At 45.0% G+C, this 24,430-nt stretch overlaps 1 protein-coding gene and 1 pseudogene across 1 annotated transcript in view; one reads left to right on the top strand and one right to left on the bottom strand.

Annotated features, from left to right (window-relative positions):
* Nucleotides 1-400: 400 nt before the first annotated feature.
* The window catches only part of DYNC1H1 (dynein cytoplasmic 1 heavy chain 1), a 91,494-nt gene continuing 67,464 nt past the window's right edge, over nt 401-24,430 (top strand). Inside the window, 9 exon segments of the mRNA XM_010353636.2 lie at nt 401-565; nt 567-657; nt 12,269-12,356; nt 15,891-16,064; nt 16,302-16,557; nt 16,856-17,042; nt 19,824-20,095; nt 20,187-20,414; nt 22,739-23,815. Coding sequence (XP_010351938.1) covers nt 401-565; nt 567-657; nt 12,269-12,356; nt 15,891-16,064; nt 16,302-16,557; nt 16,856-17,042; nt 19,824-20,095; nt 20,187-20,414; nt 22,739-23,815 — 2,538 coding nt within the window.
* Nucleotides 5,081-5,487, bottom strand: LOC115897443 (annotated as a pseudogene).

A 24,430-nucleotide genomic window follows, 5' to 3' on the forward strand; every position in this document is an offset into this window, starting at 1 on the left:
GCAGTGAAGAAGACAGACACGGCCCTGGACCAACCTCGTCGAGCCAAGTCCGCATCTCTAGAACTCGCAGTGCGGTGGATGCGGGCCCCGCCCAGCGCGGAGACTACAAGTCCCAGAAAGCCGCGCGGCGACATCGCCGGGCCCGCCCCCTGCGCACGCGCGACGCCATGACGCCAAGGCCGTGAGCGAGCGCGGGTGGCTGCGGCGGCTGCGCCGGCGGGGCGGGGCGGGGCCAGCTGGCAGTGGGTGCCTTTAGGGCGGAGCCGGCTCCGGCTTTCCTTAGTCCGCCGTGGGCTAGCGGACGGTCCTGCTTCTGGCGGCCGTTTCTGTCCCTTGCTCGCTGTCTCGCTGAGTCGCGGCCGCCTTCTCATCGCTCCTGGAGGGTCCCGAGCGCGGCGCCATGTCGGAGCCCGGGGGCGGCGGCGGCGAGGACGGCTCGGCCGGCCTAGAAGTGTCGGCGGTGCAGAATGTGGCGGACGTGTCGGTGCTGCAGAAGCACCTGCGCAAGCTGGTGCCGCTGCTGCTGGAGGACGGCGGCGAGGCGCCGGCCGCGCTGGAGGCGGCGCTTGGAGGAGAAGAGCGCCCTGGAGCAGATGCGCAAGTTCCTTTCGGATCCGCAGGTCCACACGGTGCTGGTGGAGCGCTCCACGCTCAAAGGTGCAGGGCCGCAGAGGGCGGGGTCGCCAGGGCCAAGTCTCGCGGAGGGCAGGGGCTGCCAGGTTCCCCGGGGCCGCAGATGTCCCTGGGATGGGAGGATCCCGGTGGCTGCAGATGACCCCAGGATGGGCAGAGCCCGGCGGCCGCAGACGTCCCTCCGGCCGGGTCACCAGGGCCGCAGACGCCCCGCAGAGGCCGACGCGGCACCCGGGGCTCGCCCTCGCCACACCCACTGCCCGGCCCGGAGCCCCCAGGGCGCCCCGCTCCTCGTCGCGGGGAGGCGAGAGGAGTTCCCGTCTGCCGTCACCTAAAACAATGGGGTCGCTTTGTCTGCTCGGGCCTCTCAAGATGGCCGAGTTGGGTGGAGACAGCGTCTCCCTGGGCTGAGCGCGGGCGAGGCCGCATCCCTGCCTCCAATGTCACATGAGCTTTTCGGTTTCGATTTGTGTCCAGGCCAAGCGGCCTTCAGGAGGGATGTGTCGGGGGCAGACCTGCGGAGCCGGGGGCAGCCGGGGTTCTGGTTCTGGAGGAGGTCGGGCGGGTGTCCCAGCCTTGCCTTGTGGGGACCAAGAGGCCGAGGCCCACAGAGCGACGGTGCCAGCCCCGGGCCTGCGAGCATCACTGTTGCAGGTAGATGCTTTCACAGCATCCTTGCTGAACGAGTGTATTCTGATTTTACACCTGAGGAAACTGAGGCTCAGGTTAAGTGATTTCACCCAAGGTCACCAGCTAATCCTAGTCCTGAGACTAGACTCAGTATCTCACTTCCCTGTCCACTGCTTGTTTTCACTGATCATACCTCATATTTGTTTAATGCTTCGATGATCCTAATGATAACCCTGTAATATTTGAGTCTAATTTTACAGATTTAAAAAAAAGGTTCAGGTTAGGCTTCTAGCGGGGGGAAGAGGCAAGAGTTAGCGTATTCCAACTGTCTCCTCAAATAATGATCACCCACCAGCAAGGTTAAGTTCTTCTAAGTCTGGGGCTTGCCTGCAGGCAGGCTTTCTCATGGATTCATTACAACCACTTTGTAGCCCATTGCAACCATTTTGGGTGTGGCATCTCCATCTAAGCTCCCAAGGATGATGTCCAAGGTTAGCTTCTAGGGATTGGAGATTGTCTAAAAATGTTTGCCAACAAGCTTCTTAAAATTTCAAAAAACTGTATGGTTCTGCCAGTAAGAGAACTTGTACTGTCTGCCCCATCCTTAACACACACTGTGTTTCTGATAGTTTGTTTCTTTCAAAGGCTATTCTTACTCAGAAGATGCTTCCCTGTAGCCTTGGTTTCCTGCCAGAGATTAGCAGAGTGTAAAAGAATATTTTTTTCTGATATCCACATGGAATGTTCAAGGCAAATAAACCATTTGAGCATATTTAGAGTATTAATGTTGTTGAGGGTGGTTTACTGGGATGTTTGGGGTTACGTATTCCTGAGTGGAAGCCATAAGAGTTAAAAAAAAATTAACTCATCTACTTTTTTTTTTTTCCCCAAAAACATACATAGTCATTGTAGAAAATGTAGTATACAGCTAAAGTAAAAATCACTGGGAATTGTTTGACCCAGATGTGATCACTGTCAGCATTTTTGGTCTATGTGTTTGTGGTCATTTTTCAGTGCCTATTCGTTATTTTATTAAAATATATTTTAATCTGCATTTTTAAAGTTAATTGTATTTTGAGTAGCTTGACCATGGCTAATCTTTGATATTTTTATTGCATAGTTTATGTGTTAGAATCAGTGATTTTATTTTAGTTTTTTACCTTGAGTCACCGTTTCTTTTTATGAAAAAAAAATTTAAGTTTTATACTTTGCTTCTAGAGTGATCACCAGTAATTCAGTTTTTCCAGGCATCTTAAAATTGGATGTTGCTAAAATTATTGGGGTGGGGGACTATGTTTATGTAGTACACTATTTAGTACAAATTGTCTCTGTGTTTTCTTATGGGTACGTTTTTTTCTTTCAGCAAAACAGATATGCAGGTATCCAAATCTTGGCTCCATAATGACTTGCACTTTTGAAAGTTGACTAAGGAATGAGACTATCTAAAATTGAAATCCTACCTCATTTCTGTATTTATAACAATCCTTGAAGTATTTCTACCAATTCAACCTGTCTGTAGTTTATTTTTCACTTACAAAAACCTAAGGAAAGATTTTAAAGTTAATCCAGTTTTATGATAGATGGTCTCTTTGTCTTATTAGCAGCCTGGCTACACTAGGACACCTTAGCTATAAGTAGAAACCCGGCACTTCTGGTAGGAGGGCTTTCTTCTCGGTGGCTTTTATGAGTTAGCTTTGGCGTTTGTACATTTAATCAAATATGTGCATCCAGTGGTTAATTACAGTGAAAAGACAGGCTTGCATTAATTTAGAAAACAGAGCTGAATTATTTAAACTGAATAAAGATCACCAACAATGAAGTCATGTAATTTAATGAACAGTAGAAATTACTTTTATTTATTTTATTCCTTCCACTTTTTTTGTGGAAGTATCCAAACACTTGTAATTGAATATGGAAACATTTTTATGTGAAACTATATATATTTTTTATTTGTTTGTTTGTTTGTTTTAACTACCCCAGCTAGCGATACACTTTTGTAGTTAAAGTGCAGCATTGAGCTGGGTGCAGTGGCTCACACCTGTAATCCCAGCACTTTGGGAGACCAAGGCAGGAGGATCACTTGAGGCCAGGAGTTCAAGACCAGCCTGGGCAACACAGCAAGACCCCATCTCTACAGAAAATTAAAAAATAAGCCAGGCATGGTGGTACATGCCTGTAGTCCCAGGTACTGGAGAAGATTGCTTGAGCCCAGGAGTTTCACGCTATGGTGAACTAGGATCATACCACGTTGCTCCAGCCTGGGTAACAGAGTGAGACCCTATCTCTAAAATAAATCAAGTACAGCATTCCTCAAAGTATAGAATAAATGTGAACTTAACAACTTATCTTGACACTGAGGAATTGGAGAGTTTGTGGGAAAAGGGGATTGTTAAGTTATAGCTCTCATTTTAAAAAGAGAAACCTTTCTATAGTTCCTGGCTGGTAGGAAATTATCTTCCTCATGGTGTACTTAACAGTATGGTGACAAAACAGGTGTTCATTAATTAACGAGCCATTTTATGTTAATGATGTTTTTGTAGCATTTTTTGCTTCAAGGACCATTTTTTGGTTGTATATCCCCGTTGGTTGGGTATACTTCAGTTTGCAGCTGATGGAACTGACGTTTCCATGACTTGTCTGTGCCCTCCAGCTTGTTCATGACCTGCCTGGAATCAGGTGCTAGGTTGGTTGGTCTGTATGAGCGTGTGTAGTTTGGGTTGTTTGTTTTTGGTGGGGAGACCGTTTTGTTTTGTTTGAAACAGGGTCTCACTCTGTCACCCCGGCAGGAGTGCAGTGGCGCAATCATGGCTCATTGCCACCTCGGCCTCCTGGGCTCCCAGTTCATTTTCTCATTTTTTTATGGAGATGAGGTCTCACCATGTTGCCCAGGCTGATCTCGAACTTCTGGGCTCAAGTAATACTTCCACCTCCAGCTGCCAAAGTGCTGGAATTACAGGTGTGAGCCACCACACCCAACTTGTTTGTTTAACACTGCAGTATTTGAGACCTGGAATTTTTTTTTTGAGACAGGGTCTCACTGTTGTCCAGGTTGGAGTGCAGTGGCACAATCTCAGCTCACCACATCCTCAACCTTTGGTCTCAAGCGATCCACTCATCTCAGCCTCCCTAGTAGCTGGTATACAGGCACACACCACCACGCTTGGCTCATTTTTTATTTTTTGTAAAGGCAGAGTCTCCCCATGTTGCCCAGGCTGGTCTTGAACTCTTGGATTCAAGTGATCCTCCTACCTCAGCCTCCCAAAGTGCCAGAATTACAGGCGTGCACCGTGACATCTAGCCTGAGGATTTAATTCTAAAGGGTGAAGAAATGTAATTTAATCAGTGTAATCTCCAACACAACATATCAACATGGTTTCATGCATTTAGAGGAGAAATGTTTTCTGGTTAAGTGGAAAATTGTGCTGATGGCTTCTGCAAGACCTTCTTTGTAAAGCAGCCATTTTTTTTTTTTTTTTTTTTTTTTTTTTTTTTTGGAGACGGAGTCTGGCTCTGTCGCCCAGGCTGGAGTGCAGTGGCCCGATCTCAGCTCACAGCAAGCTCCGCCTCCCGGGTTTACGCCATTCTCCTGCCTCAGCCTCCGGAGTAGCTGGGACCATAGGCGCCCGCCACTGCGCCTGGCTAGTTTTTTTTTTTTTTTTTGTATTTTTTAGTAGAGACACGGTTTCACCGTATTAGCCAGGATGGTCTCAATCTCCTGACCTTGTGATCCACCCATCTTGGCCTCCCAAAGTGCTGGGATTACAGGCTTGAGCCACCGCGCCCGGCCCTAAAGCAGCTTTATAGTGAAACATTTTATTTAGAAATCTTCTTTCTTCAGTTTACTGTAATCCATATTCACTGAGTAGAACTCGTCTTGATCCCTGTGACCTAGTTTGTTCTAGGGCGCTCAGTTCTTCTTTCTGTCCCAAGTAAAATCTGGATTGAACAGTGCCAGATACAGGCCATACAGGTGTTGCTCCAGTACCTCCAGCTCCAGCAGACACAGAGACGGGGAGCAGACTCAGATGCTTCCTGGCCTGACCGAAGATCTGGCAGTGCGTGTTTGCACCAGGGGCCTCCAGTTCAAAAGGAGAGAACAAACCTAGCTACCAGGCTCTGGACTCAGTGGTATCCGCACGTCAGGGAGGCTCTTACTGCCCCATGCCGGCACACTGTAGGGGACATGGTCTGCAGCAAGATAAATTTGAACATGCAGTGTAGCATGCTAAGTGAAATTTATGTACAGCAAAGGGAAAACAGTTATCACTTTTTTTAAAAAGTAAACATGGATGAGAATTGTGTGTCAGCGTTGGAGAATGTCAGATTGGGAGCAACAAGAGAGATTTAGTCCAGCCCTCATCCTTCGTGAGTGAGGAAACCAAAACCCTAGGATTTTAAGACACAGTTGGGAAAAGGATGTTCTGAGGAGGGTTCTGAAAGCTAAACACTCGTCTCTGCAGTGCCTTGGTATCTGTCATTTCTTTTGAATTAGTAATAACTTGAAAAGTACCAAGTCTTAAGTTCCTTAGGTGTTAATAACCTGCTAGGTTTTTAAAAATTTTTTCTCTTTTCGTTTCTGGAAATATCAAAATGAACTCCAGTTTACATTAAATATAAATATTATATGGGGTTTCGTGCTCCCTTCATACTCCTAATGATGTTACAGGGAAGTCTTCAGGTTGAGAAGAATGCTCTTTCTCACCATGTTCTGAGCCTTGTACCAGAGCAGGGAGTGGTTATGGTGAAGAAGTCATGGCCCCTCAGGAGGATGAAAAGGTGGAAGTCCATGTGACAAGAGAAAGCACCAGAGACAAGAAAGGGGAAGACTAAGGCAGGAAAAAAAGGGAGGCCATGTATAATAGTGATTGACCAGAATAATGTGTTATTAGTATGTTTGGGATTTATTTTATTTATTTATTTATTTTGAAACGGCATCTTGCTCTGTTACCTAGGCTGGAGTGCAAGTGGCATGATCTCCACTCACTGCAACCCCCGTTTCCTGGGTTCAAGTGATTCTCCTGTTTCAGCCTCCTGAGTAGCTGGGATTACAGGCATGTGCCACCATGTCTGGCTAATTTTTGTATTTTTAGTAGAGATGGAGTTTCACCATGTTGGCCAGGCTGGTCTCGAACTCCTGACCTCAGGTGATCCACCCGCCTCAGCCTCCCAAAGTGCTGGGGTTACAGGCGTGAGCCACTGTGCCCAGCCCATGTTTGGAATTTTAAAAGGGAAAGAAGACAAAAGATAAAGAGAACCCCAGGAACATTTAACATGCAATTTGGTGATACACGTGGGCCAAAGGAAATGAATGGCTTCGAGACCAGGAAGAGATTTGCTCTCTGGCTGGGAGAAAGTTTGAAAGGAAGAGTACATGAGTGAATGAGCAAGGGTGCAGGAGTTGGGCAGCCTCACCTGTAACTTTACCAGTGTGCTTTGTCCCTTTTCCAACTGCCCGTTCACCAAACTTTGAGAGGGTGTGCCCTGTCTACTCAGGAGAGGGCCGTATCATTCTTTTTTGAGGCAGGGTCTTGCTCTGTCACCCAGGCTGGAGTGCCGTGGTGCAGTCTCAGCTCACTGCAGCCTCGGTCTCCTGGGCTCAAGAGATCCTCCCGCCACAGACATGCACCACCACGCCCTGCTAATTTTTGTATTTTTTGTGGAGATTGGGTTTCACCGTCTTGCGCAGATGGGTCTCAAACTCCTAAGCTTGAGTGATCCACCCACCTTGGCCCCTCAAACTGCTGGGATTACAGGCATGAGCCACTGGGCCCAGTCGAGGGTGATATAGTTCTTTTTTTTTTGAGACGGAGTCTCGCTGTGTCGCCCAGGCTGGAGTGCAGTGGCCGGATCTCAGCTCACTGCAAGCTCCGCCTCCCGGGTTTATGCCATTCTCCTGCCTCAGCCTCCCGGGTAGCTGGGACTACAGGCGCCCGCCACCTCGCTTGGCTAGTTTTCTGTATTTTTTTTAGTAGAGACGGGGTTTCACCGTGTTAGCCAGGATGGTCTCGATCTCCCGACCTCGTGATCCGCCTGTCTCGGCCTCCCAAAGTGCTGGGATTACAGGCTTGAGCCACCGCGCCCGGCCGATATAGTTCTTAAAGTAATCGAAATTGCATAGTTTTTATATTTCATTGAGACATAATGCTGGCTGGGTGCAGTGGCTCACGCCTGTAATCCCAACACCTTGGGAGACTGAGGCAGGCGGATCACTTGAGCTCAGGAGCAAGACCAGCGTGGGCAACATGGAGAAACCCTGTCTCTACAAAAAATACAAAAGTTAACCAGGTGTGGTGATGCACACCTGTAATCCCAGCTACTCAGGAGGCTAAGGTAGGAGAATCACTTGAGCCCAGAGAGGTCAAGGCTGTGATGAGCTGTGATTGCACCACTGCACGCCAGCCTGGGTGACAGAGTGAGATCGTGTCTCAAAAAAAAATAAAACACATGTAATACTTACATAATTCATAGTTGAATGATACAAATTACTAGTAGTTTGAAATACATTAAACTGTCTTTGAATAAAAGTATACACACATTAGTGCTAAATGCCATTTTGAACATCTCTAAAAATTCAATAAACTCTCAGAAGTTGACCAAGAAAGTGTTCACAAGTTGTTGTAATGTGTCAGTGTAGCTTGCAGGGAAGGAGCTCATGAAGCAGGCCCAGTACTTTGATTCTTCGACTGCATGGACAGATAGTACAGTACTGGTCTGTTACATGTTAAGAGTAACTTTGTTTCAACTAGTAACTGCCAAGCATAAGGAAATGGATTCAAATTTTACTGAAAGCGATATTAACTAATCAAACTTGCAGATTGTGTTTGTATGTAAGCTTCTAAATATAACAGGGTTAACAGCCTCTTTGTTATTAAGAATTAATAATCAAGTGTCTTTCCTCTTCTGAATAACTTAAAAAAAAAAAAAAAAAGAAAGAAAGAAAAGTAGAATGTCAGATTATTATTTGATGGCAGTTTTTGAAACAATGTCCTAAATTGTGTGACTGTAAATGAGAGTCAGACATACTCAACTGTGTTTGATCCGTGTCTTTATATAGGGAATATACACAAAAAGACTTGTCCAAGATGTTTTCTGTGACTGATTCATAGCGACTTCCATAAGTTATTATCAAGAGAAGTTAGAATTGAACAAAGCAGCAGGGAATATCTATTTGCATGATCACTGTTTGAGGATTATGTCATCGGGTGTGCCTTCCTGAGCTGAGGCAGATTCTACTGCATTGCAGTATTCCCAGTACAGAGCTAGAGCGCTCGCCACACAGCAGTGACTCATCTCTTGGAATGGCGCCTAGTTCCCCTAACCGGGTTTGCATCAGGAAGTGCAGGCCAGATGCTCAGATGCTGTGTCCTGACTGCACGATTTCTGCGTTATTTTATTTGTACCAGTGATGACTCTTTATGGGGGGGAAGAAATGATTCAGAGTTAACAAGCCATATTTTTAGTTGCATCAGTGATTTCCTTTGATCTTTATAGAATGTTAATTTTATTTTCTGTGTATCGTTTTGGTGTTATTTTGATGGCATATTTTATATACGTGGTAGAGCAATGTTATGGAAAGTTCAGAAGATTGAGGGAGAAAATCATCGCACTACTTTGACAGCTGTTTCAGTTTGGAGATAGTTCTTTATTCTCTCTGCTTGCATTTTACAGGTTGTAATCGTGTGGCTGCTTTCAGGCAGTGTGATTTCTCTTGTGGTCTAGCCGCATTTGAGTGGTTAGAAAAATCGGTTGATTTCTTTAGTTTTTTTAATGGTCATTTTAAAAAATAGCAAGTATCTGGCATACTAGAATGTTCTGCCGCCTACTCCTTCCTCTTCCTAAAATTATATTCAAATATATCCAAAACAATAATTTGGAAAAATTATTGTTCTCTTGATAGGTACACTTTTTTTTTTTTTTTGAGACTGATCTCAGCTCACTGTAACCTCTACCTCCCAGGTTCAAGCAATTCTCTCGCCCCAACCTCCCATATAGCTGAAATTACATGCGCCCACCACCATACCCAGCTAATTTTTGAATTTTTAGTACATATGGGGTTTCACCACGTTGAGCAGGCTGGTATTGAACTCCTGACTTGAAGTGATCTGCCCGCCTCGGCCTCCCAAAGTGCTGAGATTACTGGCATGAACCATTGCGCCTGGCCAGATAGACTAGTATTTTATACTCTTTAGTGTGAATTTTGTATTTGTCTCATCTTAAAACTAAGGAAGCAAGGGTTGGGGGTAATGACTCATTCCTGTAATGCCAGGCCGAGGCATGAGGATCTCTTGAGCCCCAGGAGTTTGACACCAGCCTGAGCAACATAGAGAGACCCTATCTCTAAAAAATGTTTTAAAAATCCACTGAAGGTGGTGGCTTGAGCGTGTGGTCCCAGCTATTTGGGAGGCTGAGGCAGGAGGATCTCTTGAACCCAGAAGATAAGGCTGCAGTGAGCTCTGATGAAGCCACTGCATTCCATCCAGGGCGACAGAGCAAGACATTATCTCTAAATAAATAAATTAATTAAAATAAAATGCTTGCAGAAGAAGCAAGATTTTTAAAACAGCAACTAAGGAAGCAAATAGCTTTTGCTCAGACCCTATATAACCAGGTTTCATAGTTTTTAGTGCTTAATGAAACCTTATAGACCACCTAACTCAATATTCTACTGCCTGTTCCACCGCCCATTTTACACCTCACAAATTTGAAGCCCAGAGAAAGAAAAATGACTTTCTCAAGGTCACATATCTTCTAAGCAATAGAACTTGATCTGTTAAAGCTACTGCCCTTTCCTTTTCTTTCTTTCTTTCTTCTTTTTTTTTTTTTGAGATGGAGTTTCACTCTTGTTGCCTGGGCTGGAGTGCAGTGGTGCGATCTCCACTCACCACAACCTCCGCCTCCCGGGTTCAAGCAATTCTCCTGCCTCAGCCTCCCAAATAGCTAGAATTACAGGCATGTGCCACCATGCCTGGCTAATTTTGTATTTTTAGTAGAGACAGGATTTCTCCATGTTGGTCAGGCTGGTCTCAAACTGCTGACCTCAGGTGATCCACCTGCCTTGACCTCCCAAAGTGCTGGGATTACAGGGGTGCGCCATCGCGCCTAGCCTTCCCTTTGTTACATGACTTTTAAAAGGTGAACCGGCCGGGCGCAGTGGCTCACGCCTGTAATCCCAGCACTTTGGGAGGCCGAGGCGGGCGGATCACAAGGTCAGGAGATCCAGACCACGGTGAAACCCCGTCTCTACTAAAAATACAAAAAATTAGCCGGGCGTGGCAGCCAGCACCTGTAGTCCCAGCTACTCAGGAGGCTGAGGCAGGAGAATGGCGTGAACCCGGGAGGCGGAGCTTGCAGTGAGCCGAGATTGTGCCACTGCACTCCAGCCTGGGCGACAGAGCGAGACTCCGTCTCAAAAAAAAAGGTGAACTATGTATAAAATAATCATGCTAAATTAGATTGTAATTTTTGCCAATATATATTTCATACAGTACATCATTGCAAAGATAATTTGACTAGAATGCTTAGGCATCGCGTGGATTAGTACTAGATGTAGAGGTTTATTTTCTATTATACTTTTTCTAGTTTTTCAATCTTGATTTTTAATTTCGAAATTTGGTTCACATGCTTCTTGAGGCTCTCTTACTATTAATTTCCAGTAAGCTTTTTTAAATTTAAATTTTATTATTAAAAAACTGAGACATGGTTTCACCATGTTGTCCAGACTAGTTTCATACTCCTGAACTCAAGTGATCCACACCTCAGCCTCCCAAAGTGCTGGGATTACTGATGTAAGCCACCACACCCAGCCTTCTTAAGCTTTTGAAAATGACTACCATGTGCATGTTGTACTGTGTGGAATCTAGCGTGGTCTCTGCCTTCCAAGAGCTCACAGGTGAGGAGGAAGATAACATTCAGAAGTCAAACCCAGAGCAGACTCAGATTAAGTGCTGTGGTGCAGCAGAGGGCAAGGCTAGACGAATGCTTCTCGGTGACCCTGGGGATGTTTTCTCTTCTCTTCTCTTCTCTTCTCTTCTTTTCTTTTTTTTGAGATGGAGTCTTCCTCTGTCGCCCAGGCTCGAGTGCGGTGGCATGATCTCGGCTCACTGCAAGCTCCACCTCCTGGGTTCACGCCATTCTCCTGCCTCAGCCTCCTGAGTAGCTGGGACTACAGGCACCCGCCACCAAGCCCGGCTAATTTTTTTGCATTTTTAGTAGAGTTGGGGTTTCACCATGTTAGCCAGGATGATCTCGATCTCCTGACCTTGTGATCCTCCCGCCTCAGCCTCCCAAAATGCTGGGATTACAGGCGTGAGCCACCACGCCCAGCCTGGGATGTTTCTTGATAGTTTTCTCGATTGGGATTTGCCTTGGGCCTGGCCTGGATGAAAACTGGCCATGCTACATCGTGGCGAGGAATCACAAACTTCTGAATTCTCCCATTGTTGCTTCCCACCCAAGTGTCTGTGGGCAAGTTACTGATATTCTTTAAGGAGAAAACAAGGATAATCATAGTCACACCAACTCCGTAGGGTTGAATATATGATAGCTGTAAAGGGCTTAGTAAAATGCCCATCACACAGGTGGTGCTGAGTGAACAGCTGAGCAGAATATTCTTGAGAGCAGGGGCGGAAAGTGTCTTCTGTGTTTGAAGCACAATGGATGAGCCTCCTGGGATGAGACGCTGAGAACTTGGCCATAGCCTGTAGCGGCTAGCACTGCCCACGGCCAGGCCCTGTTCCAGTGCGTTCAAGCGCCAACTCAGTTATCCTTGCAGAAGCCCTGGCATGCCCACACTACCCCACTTCGCAGACAGCCACCTTGCCCAGAGTCACACAGCAAAGTCAGGAGTGAGGAAAAAAACGGATGGGAAGGGAAAAATAGTGCCAGGTCATGTAGGTGTTGATATGTCAGGTTGGGAGTGGAGAGAGGATAGTCATTGTCTAAACAGTTGATAAATAAGAAATTGGAAATGTTGATATTAATTTGATATATTTATTATGATTTGTAGAGGACGTTGGTGATGAAGGAGAAGAAGAAAAAGAATTCATTTCCTATAACATCAACATAGACATTCATTATGGGGTTAAATCCAATAGGTGAGTAGTATGAATATTACCATTATCTCAGATTATAAATTTGTGAGAATTAATATGAATCTTTTTTCTTTTCAAACTCGGAAATTCTTACTAAGAAAATTAATAGAAATCTTTTTTTTTTTTTTTTTTTTGAGATGGAGTTTCCCTCTTGTTGCCCAGGCGGGAGTGCAATGGCGCAATCTTAGCTCACTGCAACCTCCGCCTCCTGGGTTCAAGCGATTCTCCTACTTCAGCCTTCCAAGTAGCTGGGATTACAGGCATGCACCACCATATCTGGCTAATTTTGTATTTTTAGTAGAGATGGGGTTTCTCCATGTTGGTCAGGCTGGTCTTGAATTCCTGACCTCAGGAGATCCGCCTGCCTCAGCCTCCCAAAGTGCTGGGATTACAGGTATGAGTCACCGCGCCTGGCCTAAAATTAATGTAAATCTTAATTGACTCAGGCAAACACATTAAGAAAACACTCAAGCCCGCCATGGTGGCTCACGCCTGTAATCCCAGCACTTTGGGAGGCTGAGGTAGGTGGATCACCTGAGGTTGGGTTGAGACCACCCTTACCAACATGGAGAAACCCCGTCTCTACTAAAAATACAAAATTAGCAGGGCATGGTGGTGCATGCCTGTAATCCCAGATACTTGGGAGGCTAAGGGAGGAGAATAGCTTGAACCCCGGGGGCAGAGTTTGCAATGAGCCGAGATTGTGCCATTGCATTCCAGTCTGGGCAACAAGAGCGAAACTCCGTCTCAAAAAAGAAAAAAGAAAACGCTCAAAAGATTTCTGGTCTTTAAATTCAGTGTCTTTGATTTCATGTCTTCAAATTAGCATTTCCAAGACAATATAAATTATAAAATATTGTCCTTTTAATTGCCATATCATGGCATTTATCTTCTGTTCGAGCTATAATATATGTAGCATGTCTGATAATACTCTCAGATCACAGTCGGCCCTCCATATCTGTGGTTCCACATCTGCAGATTCAGCCAACCACAGATAGAAAATATTTACGGGAAAAAAGCAATACGTATAGTACAAAAATAAGAAAGCAAGTAAAAAACAGCTAGTGTAACAACTATATAGTTTCATGTTGTGTTAGGGATTATAAGTAATCTAGAGATGACTTAAAGTATACTGGAGGATGTGCATAGGTTATATGCAAATACTGTGCCATTTTACATAAGCAACTTAACATTTGCAGATTTTAGTGTCCCAGGGGAATCCTGGAGCCAATTTCCCACATACACCAGGGGACAACAGGATGTCTGATTTTTCATTATTACAAATAACTAGTAAACATTCTATGTACAGGTTTGATTCTTTTTAGGATAAATCCTAAAGACAGCATTACTAGTTCACATGCAAAACATTAAAATTTTTAATGCATGTTACCAGATTTTCCACCTTTCAGAAGGATTGTGCTAATGTATCCTAGTAGACATATCCAGATTTAAATATGTAAATGTCATAATTGATTCTGCATTTTTTTAACTTACTTTGAGTAATCTCAGGTTACAGAAGAGTTGCGTGAATAGTATATAGCACTCCCAGATATCAGTTGTTAATATTTGCCACTTTTGCATTATCATTTTTCCCCTGAATCATTTGATAGTTAGTTACAGACAATATGCTCCTTTATCCCTAAATACTTGTGTGTATTTCCTAAGAACAAGGACATTCTCATTCATAGCCTCAGTACAATGATCAAATTCAGGAAGTGTAAGATTGCTACAGTATTATTCTCTAATTATAGTACATGTTCAGATTGTCTCAATGATGTCCCTTATAGTAATTTTCCCTTGATTCAGAGTCCAGTCCAGGATCACACTTTAGTTTCTTGTCACTCTAAATTCCTTTAATCTGGAGTAGTACTTCAGCCTTTGTGTACCTTATATGATACTGACATGTTTGACATTTGCAAATGAATAGCTTCATGGAACTGTTGGGTTTGCCTGATGTTTAGATTCAGGTTATACGATTTTGGCAGAAATACTATTGTGACTTCGTTCTTTCTCAATATGTTACATCAGAAAGCTTCATTTACTTTACAGTTACATGAAGTTTTTTGGGGTTGTTTGTTTTGAGACAGAGTCCTACTCTGTCGCCAGAGCTGGAGTGCAGTGGGGCAATCTTAGCTCACTGCAGCCTCTGCCTCCCAGCCTCAAGTGATCCTCCTGCCTCAGCCTCCTAAATAGTTGGGATTACAGGCACCTGCTGCTACACCTGGCTTTTTTTTTTTCTTTTTGAGACGAAGTCTCACTCTGTTGCCCAGTCTGGAGTGCAATGGCGCAATGTCGGCTCACTGCAACCTCTGCCTCCCGGGCTCAAGTGATTCTCCTCCATCAGCCTCCCGAGTAGCTGGGATTACAGGCATGCACCACCATCCCCAGCTAATTTTTATATTTTTAGTATAGATGGGGTTTTGAAGTTTTCAACTAACTTTTTGAAGTTATTCGCCCACCTCAGCGTCCCAAAGTGCTGGGATTACAGGTGTGAGCTACTGCACCCGGCCTAATTTTTGTGTCTTTAGTAGAGATGTGGTTTTGCCATGTTGGCCAGGCTGGTCTGGAACTCCTGACCTCAAGGGATCTGCCCACCTTAGCCTCCCAAAGTACTGGGATTACAGGCGTGAACCACCACACCTGGCCAATGAAGTATTGTGTATAAAGTACTGGCAAGGGAATTAGAAAATTCAAATTTTATTAATTACCTTAAAGGCATTAATTTAACAAACTTTGAGTGCCTGTTGTGCACAAGGTGTGGCAGTAGGTATAGAGTAATACACAAATAAAACCTGCAGTATGGAGGAATACACAAAGAAATACAACCTGCTTCCTGTTCTCAAGAAGCTTGTCTTTGGGAGAAAGATTGGCAGATACGTAACTAATTGTAATACTTGTCAAAATACAATGGAAACATGAAGATTGGAGAGATTGCTTCTGATTAGGGGAGGCCCACAGAAGAGGTCACACTGGAATTGAGTTTTGAGGGTTAGAATTTCAGCAGATGAATATAGATTTCGTAAGCAAAGGCACAAAGGACATGATGTGTTTAGGGAATGGGACATCTGGTCTAAGTGGTGTCTCAGGGTGGGAAAGAGGATACATAGCAGGAGGTGAAACAGGAAGAGTTGAATAGGACCAGGCTAAAGGGAGCCTGGAATGCTCTCTTGTCACTTTAACCAGCGAGCAACTTGTGTTTACTTAGTACAGTAAATAAATGTTACAAATTAGTGTAAGATCAGATTTAAGTACTACTTGGCTCATAACTTGTATTTCTAGGACAGGTTAGTTTTAGGCCAATATTATGAATTCAACCCATGTATGAGACAAGTTAACTTTGCCTGGTTTCATGCTTGTTCACGTTCTATAACCATAACCTTGATTCAGTAGCTCTCACGTATGTACTAAAGAAAGACAAGCAGTGCATTTCACTATTAGAAAAACGACACTTCAGTATATTCTTAGTATGATTTTTAAGTTAATAAGCCTAATTAGGAGTGTAACTTGCCTAATTTCTTGTTTTATTTTTCTTTTTAGCTTGGCATTCATTAAACGTACTCCCGTGATTGATGCCGACAAACCCGTCTCTTCTCAGCTCCGGGTCCTTACACTCAGTGAAGACTCGCCCTACGAAACGTTGCATTCTTTCATTAGCAATGCGGTGGCTCCTTTTTTTAAGTCCTATATTAGAGAGTCTGGCAAGGCAGACAGGTAAAAACCAGTTTCTTCTGTGTGTTTGAATGTTATATTTCACTTCATGTTCACGAGATAGTGTAGAACGTGGTGTAAAACTTGGGAATTGGGAGGGTAAAGCTAGTGAACCAAGGGGATATAAACCCTGTGCATTAATAAGGATGTGTGTCGTTGCTATTTGACAGACTTGCAATGATAGACTCTCCTTGGAGACCAATAGCACACTAAATGTTGAGGTATGCAATGTCATTTCAGGGATGGTGATAAGATGGCTCCTTCGGTTGAAAAGAAGATTGCAGAACTCGAAATGGGACTGCTTCACTTGCAGCAAAATATTGAAATTCCAGAAATCAGCCTGCCGATTCATCCCATCATCACCAATGTTGCAAAACAGTGCTATGAGCGTGGAGAAAAGCCGAAAGTTACAGACTTTGGTGATAAGGTTGAAGACCCGACATTTCTTAATCAGTTACAGTCTGGAGTCAACCGCTGGATACGAGAAATTCAAAAAGTAAGAGCACAGGATTGAAAGTTATGTAAAATATCTTTGGGTAAGCTGATCTGGATTTTGTCAGTGAGGTGAATGACGTGGCAGCATGTTAGTGGTGCCTCTTCTTGGTCCTGAGACTGTTCAGTGCGGGACTAGCCTTGGTCTAGGTGGAATGGTCAGGGGACAGTGTGAGGTTGCCTCAGTCAGCGCCCTGATAGAGCATTGAGCATAAAATTGAGTTGTAATGCGTGTGTTTAGTTAACGGTATCTTTTCTACCTTGTTTAGTGAATACCCTTGGATGTTATTTTATTTTCAAAGGTGACCAAACTGGATCGAGATCCTGCATCGGGAACTGCCTTACAGGAAATTAGTTTTTGGCTAAACTTGGAACGTGCGTTATACCGCATCCAGGAGAAACGGGAGAGCCCGGAAGTTCTCCTGACTCTGGATATCTTGAAACATGGCAAGCGCTTCCATGCCACCGTCAGTTTTGACACTGACACAGGTAACAACTAGAACTAATAATCTGATCAGTAAGTTGTGGATCTGGCTTTTATGAGATCTTACTTGATAATTTAAATGAAAACTATAGTTTTCATAGATGCACTGTCATTTTTAACGATTTCCTCTTTTACATCACATCTTATCTTTCCCTCAGTTCCAAGTAATGAAAATTATTCTCCTACACACTTAGCTTTCCCCTTTCCCTTCAGGGGTTTTAAGAACGTGAAGCAGTCTCTAGGTGCGAGCACAGATTCCTTCTCGTTTCCCCGCTGCGCGGCCCCATGAGTCGTCTCCATGAGTCGGCTGTACTATTGGCACAAAGTCAGGTGCGCTTTTGACAGGCCAGGCAAGAAGGTGGTTTCAGTAAAGCAGTTCTGTCTGCCCAGAGGGTTGTGGAAAAAGAACTAGTCAGTACCACTTTCTCTTCTTCTTTTTACTTGCCCCGTTCTCTTCTTTGTCTTCCTTCCTATTCTGATAAGTGGCCAAAATGAATTTAGTTTTCTGAGTGGAGAACAGTGCCAGTGATGTTGTTTTGTTTTGTTTTGTTTTTATTTCTTTTTTTTTTTTTTTTTTTTTGAGAAGGAGTCTTGCTCTGTCACCCAGGCTGGAGTGCAGTGGCCAGATCTCAGCTCACTGCAAACTCCGCCTCCCGGGTTTACGCCATTCTCCTGCCTCAGCCTCCCGAGTAGCTGGGACTACAGGCGCCCGCCACCTTGCCCGGCTAGTTTTTTGTATTTTTTTAGTAGAGACGGGGTTTCACCGAGTTAGCCAGGATGGTCTCGATCTCCTGACCTCTTGATCCGCCCGCCTCGGCCTCCCAAAGTGCTGGGATTACAGGCTTGAGCCACCGCGCCCGGCCTGTTTTGTTTTTATTTCTTTTTAAAATTTATTTTTTTTTAAGAGATGGAGGTCTCACTTTGTTGCCCAGGCCGGAATGCAGTGGCATGATCATACCTCACTGCTGCCTGGAGTTCCCAGGCTCAAGCAATCCTCCCACCTCAACCACCCAAGTAGCTGGGACTACAGGGATGCACCGCCATGTCCAACTCATTTTTAAATTTTTGTAGAAATGGGGACTTGCCATGTTGCCCATGCTGGTATTGAACTCCTAGTCTCAAGCAGTCCTCCCGCCTTGGCCTCCCAAAGTGCCATGATTACAGGCATGAGCTACCACGCACAGTCATTATTATTATTATTTTTAAATTCTTTTAAAAACTTTAAAACTTAGCTGCGTGAGCACGTACTAGCTCTACAGTGTTTGGACAGGAGGCATTATTAGGCATTTCTGTTCAACTCTGTGCTCGCAGAAGACATGTTAGAACAAGTAATTAAGACAGTAGCAGTTGTCGTGTTCTCACTTCCCCCAAAAAACGTGTGGTACCCACGTCTTAGAGGAAACTGCAAGTGGAAACTTTCCAGTTACTTAGATCACATTGCACGCATTACCTGCACATTCGCTATGCTGAAATGTATACTTTGATTTTTTTAACACCTCTGAAACCTTTGTGTTTTTCCTAATACGTTTTTTGATCTTATGCCAAAGAAAGTCAATAAATAGATTAGGATCCAAGCACTTTCGTGATTCCATGTCCGTAGTTAGTAATACATTCACCTAAATTAAGCCATGAATGTAAATCTTAAATTTTAATGTTCTCACGGGTAAAATTTTAGTTCTTCTAAACTGAATTGTGACTGATAGAATGTTAAAATAATATAGAACAGGGGTCCCCAACCCCCAGGCTGGTACCAGTCCGCAGCCTGTTGGGAACCAGGCCGTACAGCAGGAGGCCAGCAGCAGTGAGTGAGCATTACTGCCTGAGCTCTGCTTCCTGTCAGATCAGTGGCAGCATTATATTCTCATAGGAGCACAAACCCTGTTGGGAACTGCGCACGCGAGGGATGTAGATTGTGCACTCCTTATGAGAATCTAATGATCTATCCACTGTCTCCCATCACATCACCCCCAGATGGGACCGCCTAGTTGCAGGAAAACAAGCTCAGGGCTCCCACTGATTCTACATTATGGTGAGTATGTAATAATAATAATAATAATAATAGATAATAGAAATAGGCTGGGTGCGGTGGCTCATGCCTATAATCCTAGCACTTTGGGAGGCTGAGGTGGGCGGATCATGAGGTCAGGAGATTAGGGCCATCCTGGATAACACAGTGAAACCCTGTGTCTACTAAAAATACAAAAAATTAGCCAGGTGTGTGGGCGGGCGCCTGTAGTCCCAGCTCCTTGGGAAACTGAGGCAGGAGAATCACTTGAACCTGGGAGGCGGAGGTTGCAGTGAGCCGAGATCACGCCGCTGCACTCCAGCTTGGGCAACAGAGCAAAACTCCGTCTCAAAAAAACAAAATAAAATAAAATAATAGAAATAAAGTGCACAATAAATACAATGCTCTCAAATCACCTGGAAACAACCCACCCCCCTGCCCCCCCAACCGTCTGTGGAAAAGGCGTCTTCCATGAAACTGGTCCCTGTTGCCAAAAATGTTGGGGGCCGCTGATATAGAAAGCAAAACAAAGCAAGGTAAATTCTCTGAGGCTGCCACCTTCAGCCTTTAGAGTGTATGTAAGTTGGCTCGTACTCTTAAATAAGCAAAAATGGAACAACACTAGGGTTATCCTGTTAATAACGTTTTTTCAAATGTGTCATGGTTTTTGTCTTGCTAGATCTTTTGCAACATCAAAATGTTCCATTGTAATTGCATATTTTAGTTTACTTAGTTTTGTTACTTTATGTGAAAACCATTAACTCTTTCTCTGTTAATATAGGTCTAAAACAGGCTTTGGAAACTGTGAATGACTATAATCCTCTGATGAAAGATTTCCCTCTGAATGATTTGCTGTCTGCCACGGAGCTGGACAAAATAAGACAGGCGCTTGTTGCCATTTTCACCCATTTGAGAAAGATCCGAAACACAAAATATCCTATTCAGAGGGCGCTGCGTTTAGTGGAGGCAATTTCCAGAGACTTGAGTTCTCAGTTACTCAAAGTATTGGGCACTAGGAAATTGATGCATGTTGCTTATGAAGAATTTGAAAAAGTAAGTTTGAATATATAAGAAAACTAACCTCAAGACATTTAGATGAAAATATGTCTTAATAATGAGCCTCATGTTTTAAATTATATCCTAGGTTATGGTAGCATGCTTTGAGGTTTTTCAGACTTGGGATGATGAGTATGAGAAACTCCAGGTATTGTTGAGAGACATCGTCAAAAGAAAAAGGGAAGAAAATCTGAAGATGGTGTGGCGTATCAACCCTGCCCACAGGAAGCTGCAGGCTCGCCTTGACCAGATGAGGAAATTCAGACGCCAGCATGAACAGCTGAGAGCTGTTATCGTCAGGGTCCTGAGGCCGCAGGTACGATTTGCATTCTAAAAATTTGAGGGTTTTTTTTGTTTGTTTGTTTGTTTTTTGAGATGAAGTTTCCCTCTTGTTGCCCAGGCTGGAGTGCGGTGGCGCAATCTCGGCTCACTGCAACCTCTGCCTCCTGGGTTCAAGCGATTCTCCTGCCTCAGCCTCCCGAGTAGCTGGGATTACAGGCACCTGTCACCACGCCCGGCTAATTTTTTATATTTTAAGTAGAGATAGGCTTTCACCATGTTGGCCAGGCTGGTCTTGAACTACTGACCTTCAAGTGATCCACCTGCCTCGGCCTCCCACAGTGCCGGGATTATAGACGTGAGACAGCGTGCCCAGCCTGTTTTTGTTTGAGACAGTCTCATTCTGTTACCTAGGCTGGAGTACAGTGGCGTGATCTTGGCTCACTGCAGCCTTTGCCTCCCGGGCTCAAGCAATCCTCCTACCTCAGCTTCCTGAGTAGCTGGGTCTATAGGCGCACCCCACCATGCCTGGCTAATTTATTAATTTATTTGTGTGTGTAGCGGGGGGTGGTTTGTGGAGGAGGGGTCTCACCATGTTGTCCAGGCTATTCTGGAACTCCTGAGCTCAGATGATCCGCCCACCTCAGCCTCCCAAAGTGCTGGGATTACAGGCATGAGCCACCACGCCCTGCCCGTAAGCATTGTTTTAATGTGTTTTTTGAAAAATTACTTCTTTCTGTTGTCCTTAGGATCTAATGATTCTGTATTTATGTGTGTGTGTGTGTGTGTGTGTGTGTATATATATATATATATTTGAGACTGAGTCTCACTGTTTCACCCAGGCTGGAGTGCAGTGGTATGATCTCGGCTCACTGCAACCTCTGCCTCTGGGGTTCAAGCAATTCTGCCTCAGCCTCCAAGTAGCTGGGATTACAGCTGCCAGCCAGCATACCCAGCTAATTTTTGTATTTTTAGTAGAGACAGGGTTTCACCATGTTGGCCAGGCTGGTCTCGAACTCCTGACCTCAAGTGATCTACCTGCCTCGGCCTCCCAAAGTGCTGGGATTACAGACGTGAGCCACCATGCCCAGCCCATCCAAATCTTAGTTAGTGTTATCCATCCATTTGTCCCTTCCCCCATCTTGCAAGGACCCTAGAGTCAGACTTCCTGGGTTCTAAATCCTAATTCCACCATTTAGTAGCTCTGTGACTGGAACACTTTATTTAATGTCTTTTTCTGAGAGTCCTCTTCTGTAAAATATGGATAGTAATTACATACACCTGAGATTTATTAAAATAATTAAATGAGTAATTTCTTTATACATTTTTTTTTCTTCTGAATTTATCTTTCATTCTTCTTTGTTTTCTGAGACGGAGTCTTGCTCTGTCGCCCAGGCTGGAATGCAGTGGCATGATCTTGGCTCACTGCAACCTCCACCTCCCAGGTTCAAGCAATTCTCCTGTCTCAGCCTCCCGAATAGTTGGGAATACAGGCACGTGCCACCATTCCCGACAAATTTTTTGTATTTTTAGTAGAGCCAGGGTTTTACCATGTTGGCCAGGCTGGTGTTGAACCCCTAACCTTGTGATCCATCCTCCTTGGCCTCCCAAAGTGCTAGGATTACAGGTGTGAGCCACTGCACCCGGCCTGTCTTTCATTCTTCTTCACTAATTCTTCCTTAAAAAAAATCTAGTCCAACGAAACCACATTGTCTGAAAAACGTTTGTAGTGCAGAGTTAAAATATACTCTGTAGTATATTACTTGGCTTTGCTAAGTTGTGGTTCTAAAGTGTTTGACTCAAAGTTTAAAAATCCGTATTACTAATTGGTAGCTTTTGTGTGGTATATACAACAGAATTTTAAAAGTCTTCCAGGCATGGTGGCTCACACCTGTAATTTCAGCACTTCGGGAGGCTGAGGTGGGAGGATCACCTGAGCCCAGCAGTTAGAGGCTGCACAGAGTGAGACCCTGTCTCATAAAAAATAAAAATAAAGTTTATTTTATTTATTTGTTTTGAGACAGAGTCTCATTCTGTTGTCCAGGCTGGAGTGCAGTGTTGTGATCTCAGCTCACTCCAGCTTCCACCTCCTGGGTTCGAGTGAGTCTCCTGCCTCAGCCTCCCAAGTAGCTGGGATTACAGGCCTGCATCAACACGCCTGGCTAGTTTTTGTATTTTCAGTAGAGACAGGGTTTCAGCATGTTGGCCAGGCTGGTCTCGAACTCCTGACCTCAGGTGATCCACACGCCTCACTCTCCCAAAGTGCTGGGATTATAAGCGTGAGCCATTGCGCCCAGTTTAAAATAAATTTTAAAGCCTTCATTAGTCAGCATTTCTTGATTACATATCTTTCTCCTTTAGGTCACAGCAGTTGCACAACAGAATCAAGGAGAGGTCCCTGAACCCCAAGATATGAAAGTGGCTGAGGTTCTCTTTGATGCTGCAGATGCGAATGCCATTGAGGAAGTAAACCTTGCTTATGAGAACGTCAAGGAAGTGGACGGGCTGGATGTTTCCAAAGAGGGCACGGAAGCCTGGGAGGCTGCGATGAAGAGGTATGATGAGAGGATCGACAGAGTAGAGACCCGGATCACTGCTCGCCTTCGAGATCAGCTTGGCACAGCCAAGAATGCCAACGAGATGTTCAGGATTTTCTCCAGGTTTAATGCACTGTTTGTCAGGCCTCACATCCGTGGGGCCATTCGCGAATACCAGACCCAGCTGATCCAGCGTGTGAAAGATGACATCGAGTCTCTTCACGACAAGTTCAAGGTCCAGTACCCACAGAGTCAGGCCTGTAAGATGAGTCACGTTCGTGACTTGCCCCCCGTGTCGGGGTCTATCATCTGGGCTAAACAGATCGACAGGCAGCTGACAGCCTACATGAAGCGGGTGGAAGACGTCCTTGGCAAGGGCTGGGAAAATCATGTGGAGGGGCAGAAGCTGAAGCAGGATGGAGACAGCTTCCGTATGAAGCTCAACACACAGGAGATCTTTGATGACTGGGCGAGGAAGGTGCAGCAGCGCAACCTCGGTGTCTCGGGGCGCATTTTCACTATTGAAAGTACTCGGGTTCGGGGCCGAACTGGAAATGTGCTTAAGCTGAAAGTTAACTTTCTTCCTGAGATTATCACACTGTCCAAAGAAGTCCGGAACCTCAAGTGGCTTGGTTTCCGAGTCCCACTGGCGATTGTGAACAAAGCCCATCAAGCAAACCAGCTTTACCCATTTGCCATCTCACTGATTGAGAGCGTTCGTACCTATGAACGGACCTGCGAGAAGGTGGAGGAGCGGAACACCATTTCGCTTTTGGTGGCTGGCTTGAAAAAGGAAGTGCAGGCCCTGATCGCAGAAGGCATTGCGTTGGTGTGGGAATCCTACAAACTTGACCCGTATGTACAGCGCTTAGCAGAGACTGTCTTCAACTTCCAAGAAAAGGTATGCTCTTGTGTAATCCTCAGGTGTCCTGGTAACGAATGAAGCACGGTAATAGCGAACTCAGCTAAAACACTAGGTCTCCCGAAGAAGGCATGCATGGTTGATGCAGCATATGGCCATGTGAGCTGCAAGGGAGGATGACCCTTTGTACACTCACCAGGCTGTTAGATGGTGCTGGGGCTTCAGGGAGGCCATTAAGTAACAACCTGAGTTTAGAAACAAGTGGAGAGCTAAAGGACACAGGAGTCTGACAGAGAGCAGAATGCAGTTTTGTTGCTGATACAACTGAATGCAGAGCAGGCTCTCGGTCTGCAGCCATGGAGGCCTGCTAATGACCTACCCAGAGCCTGCGGCTGCCAGCAGACCAGATGCATGCGACAGCGAGGCTGGCTCACCAGTCACAGGAGGAGCTGAATGGAGCACGTTTATTTCCTTCTCCCAGATTTACCCATCAGAGGCCACCCCTCCCGTGAGTGGGAGTAAGGGAAGAGAAGCTGGGGAGGCTCCATGCATTTTCCTTCCCTCTGCAAGGACGTGCGAGTGGGGATTAGTGTTCTCACCCCAGCAGCTAGGATTAGCTACTTATGGAAGAACTGCCTGGAGCATTTGTCAATG

The sequence above is a fragment of the Rhinopithecus roxellana genome, chromosome 5 (genome assembly GCF_007565055.1).
Source record: "Rhinopithecus roxellana isolate Shanxi Qingling chromosome 5, ASM756505v1, whole genome shotgun sequence".
Taxonomy (NCBI): Eukaryota; Metazoa; Chordata; class Mammalia; order Primates; family Cercopithecidae; genus Rhinopithecus; species Rhinopithecus roxellana.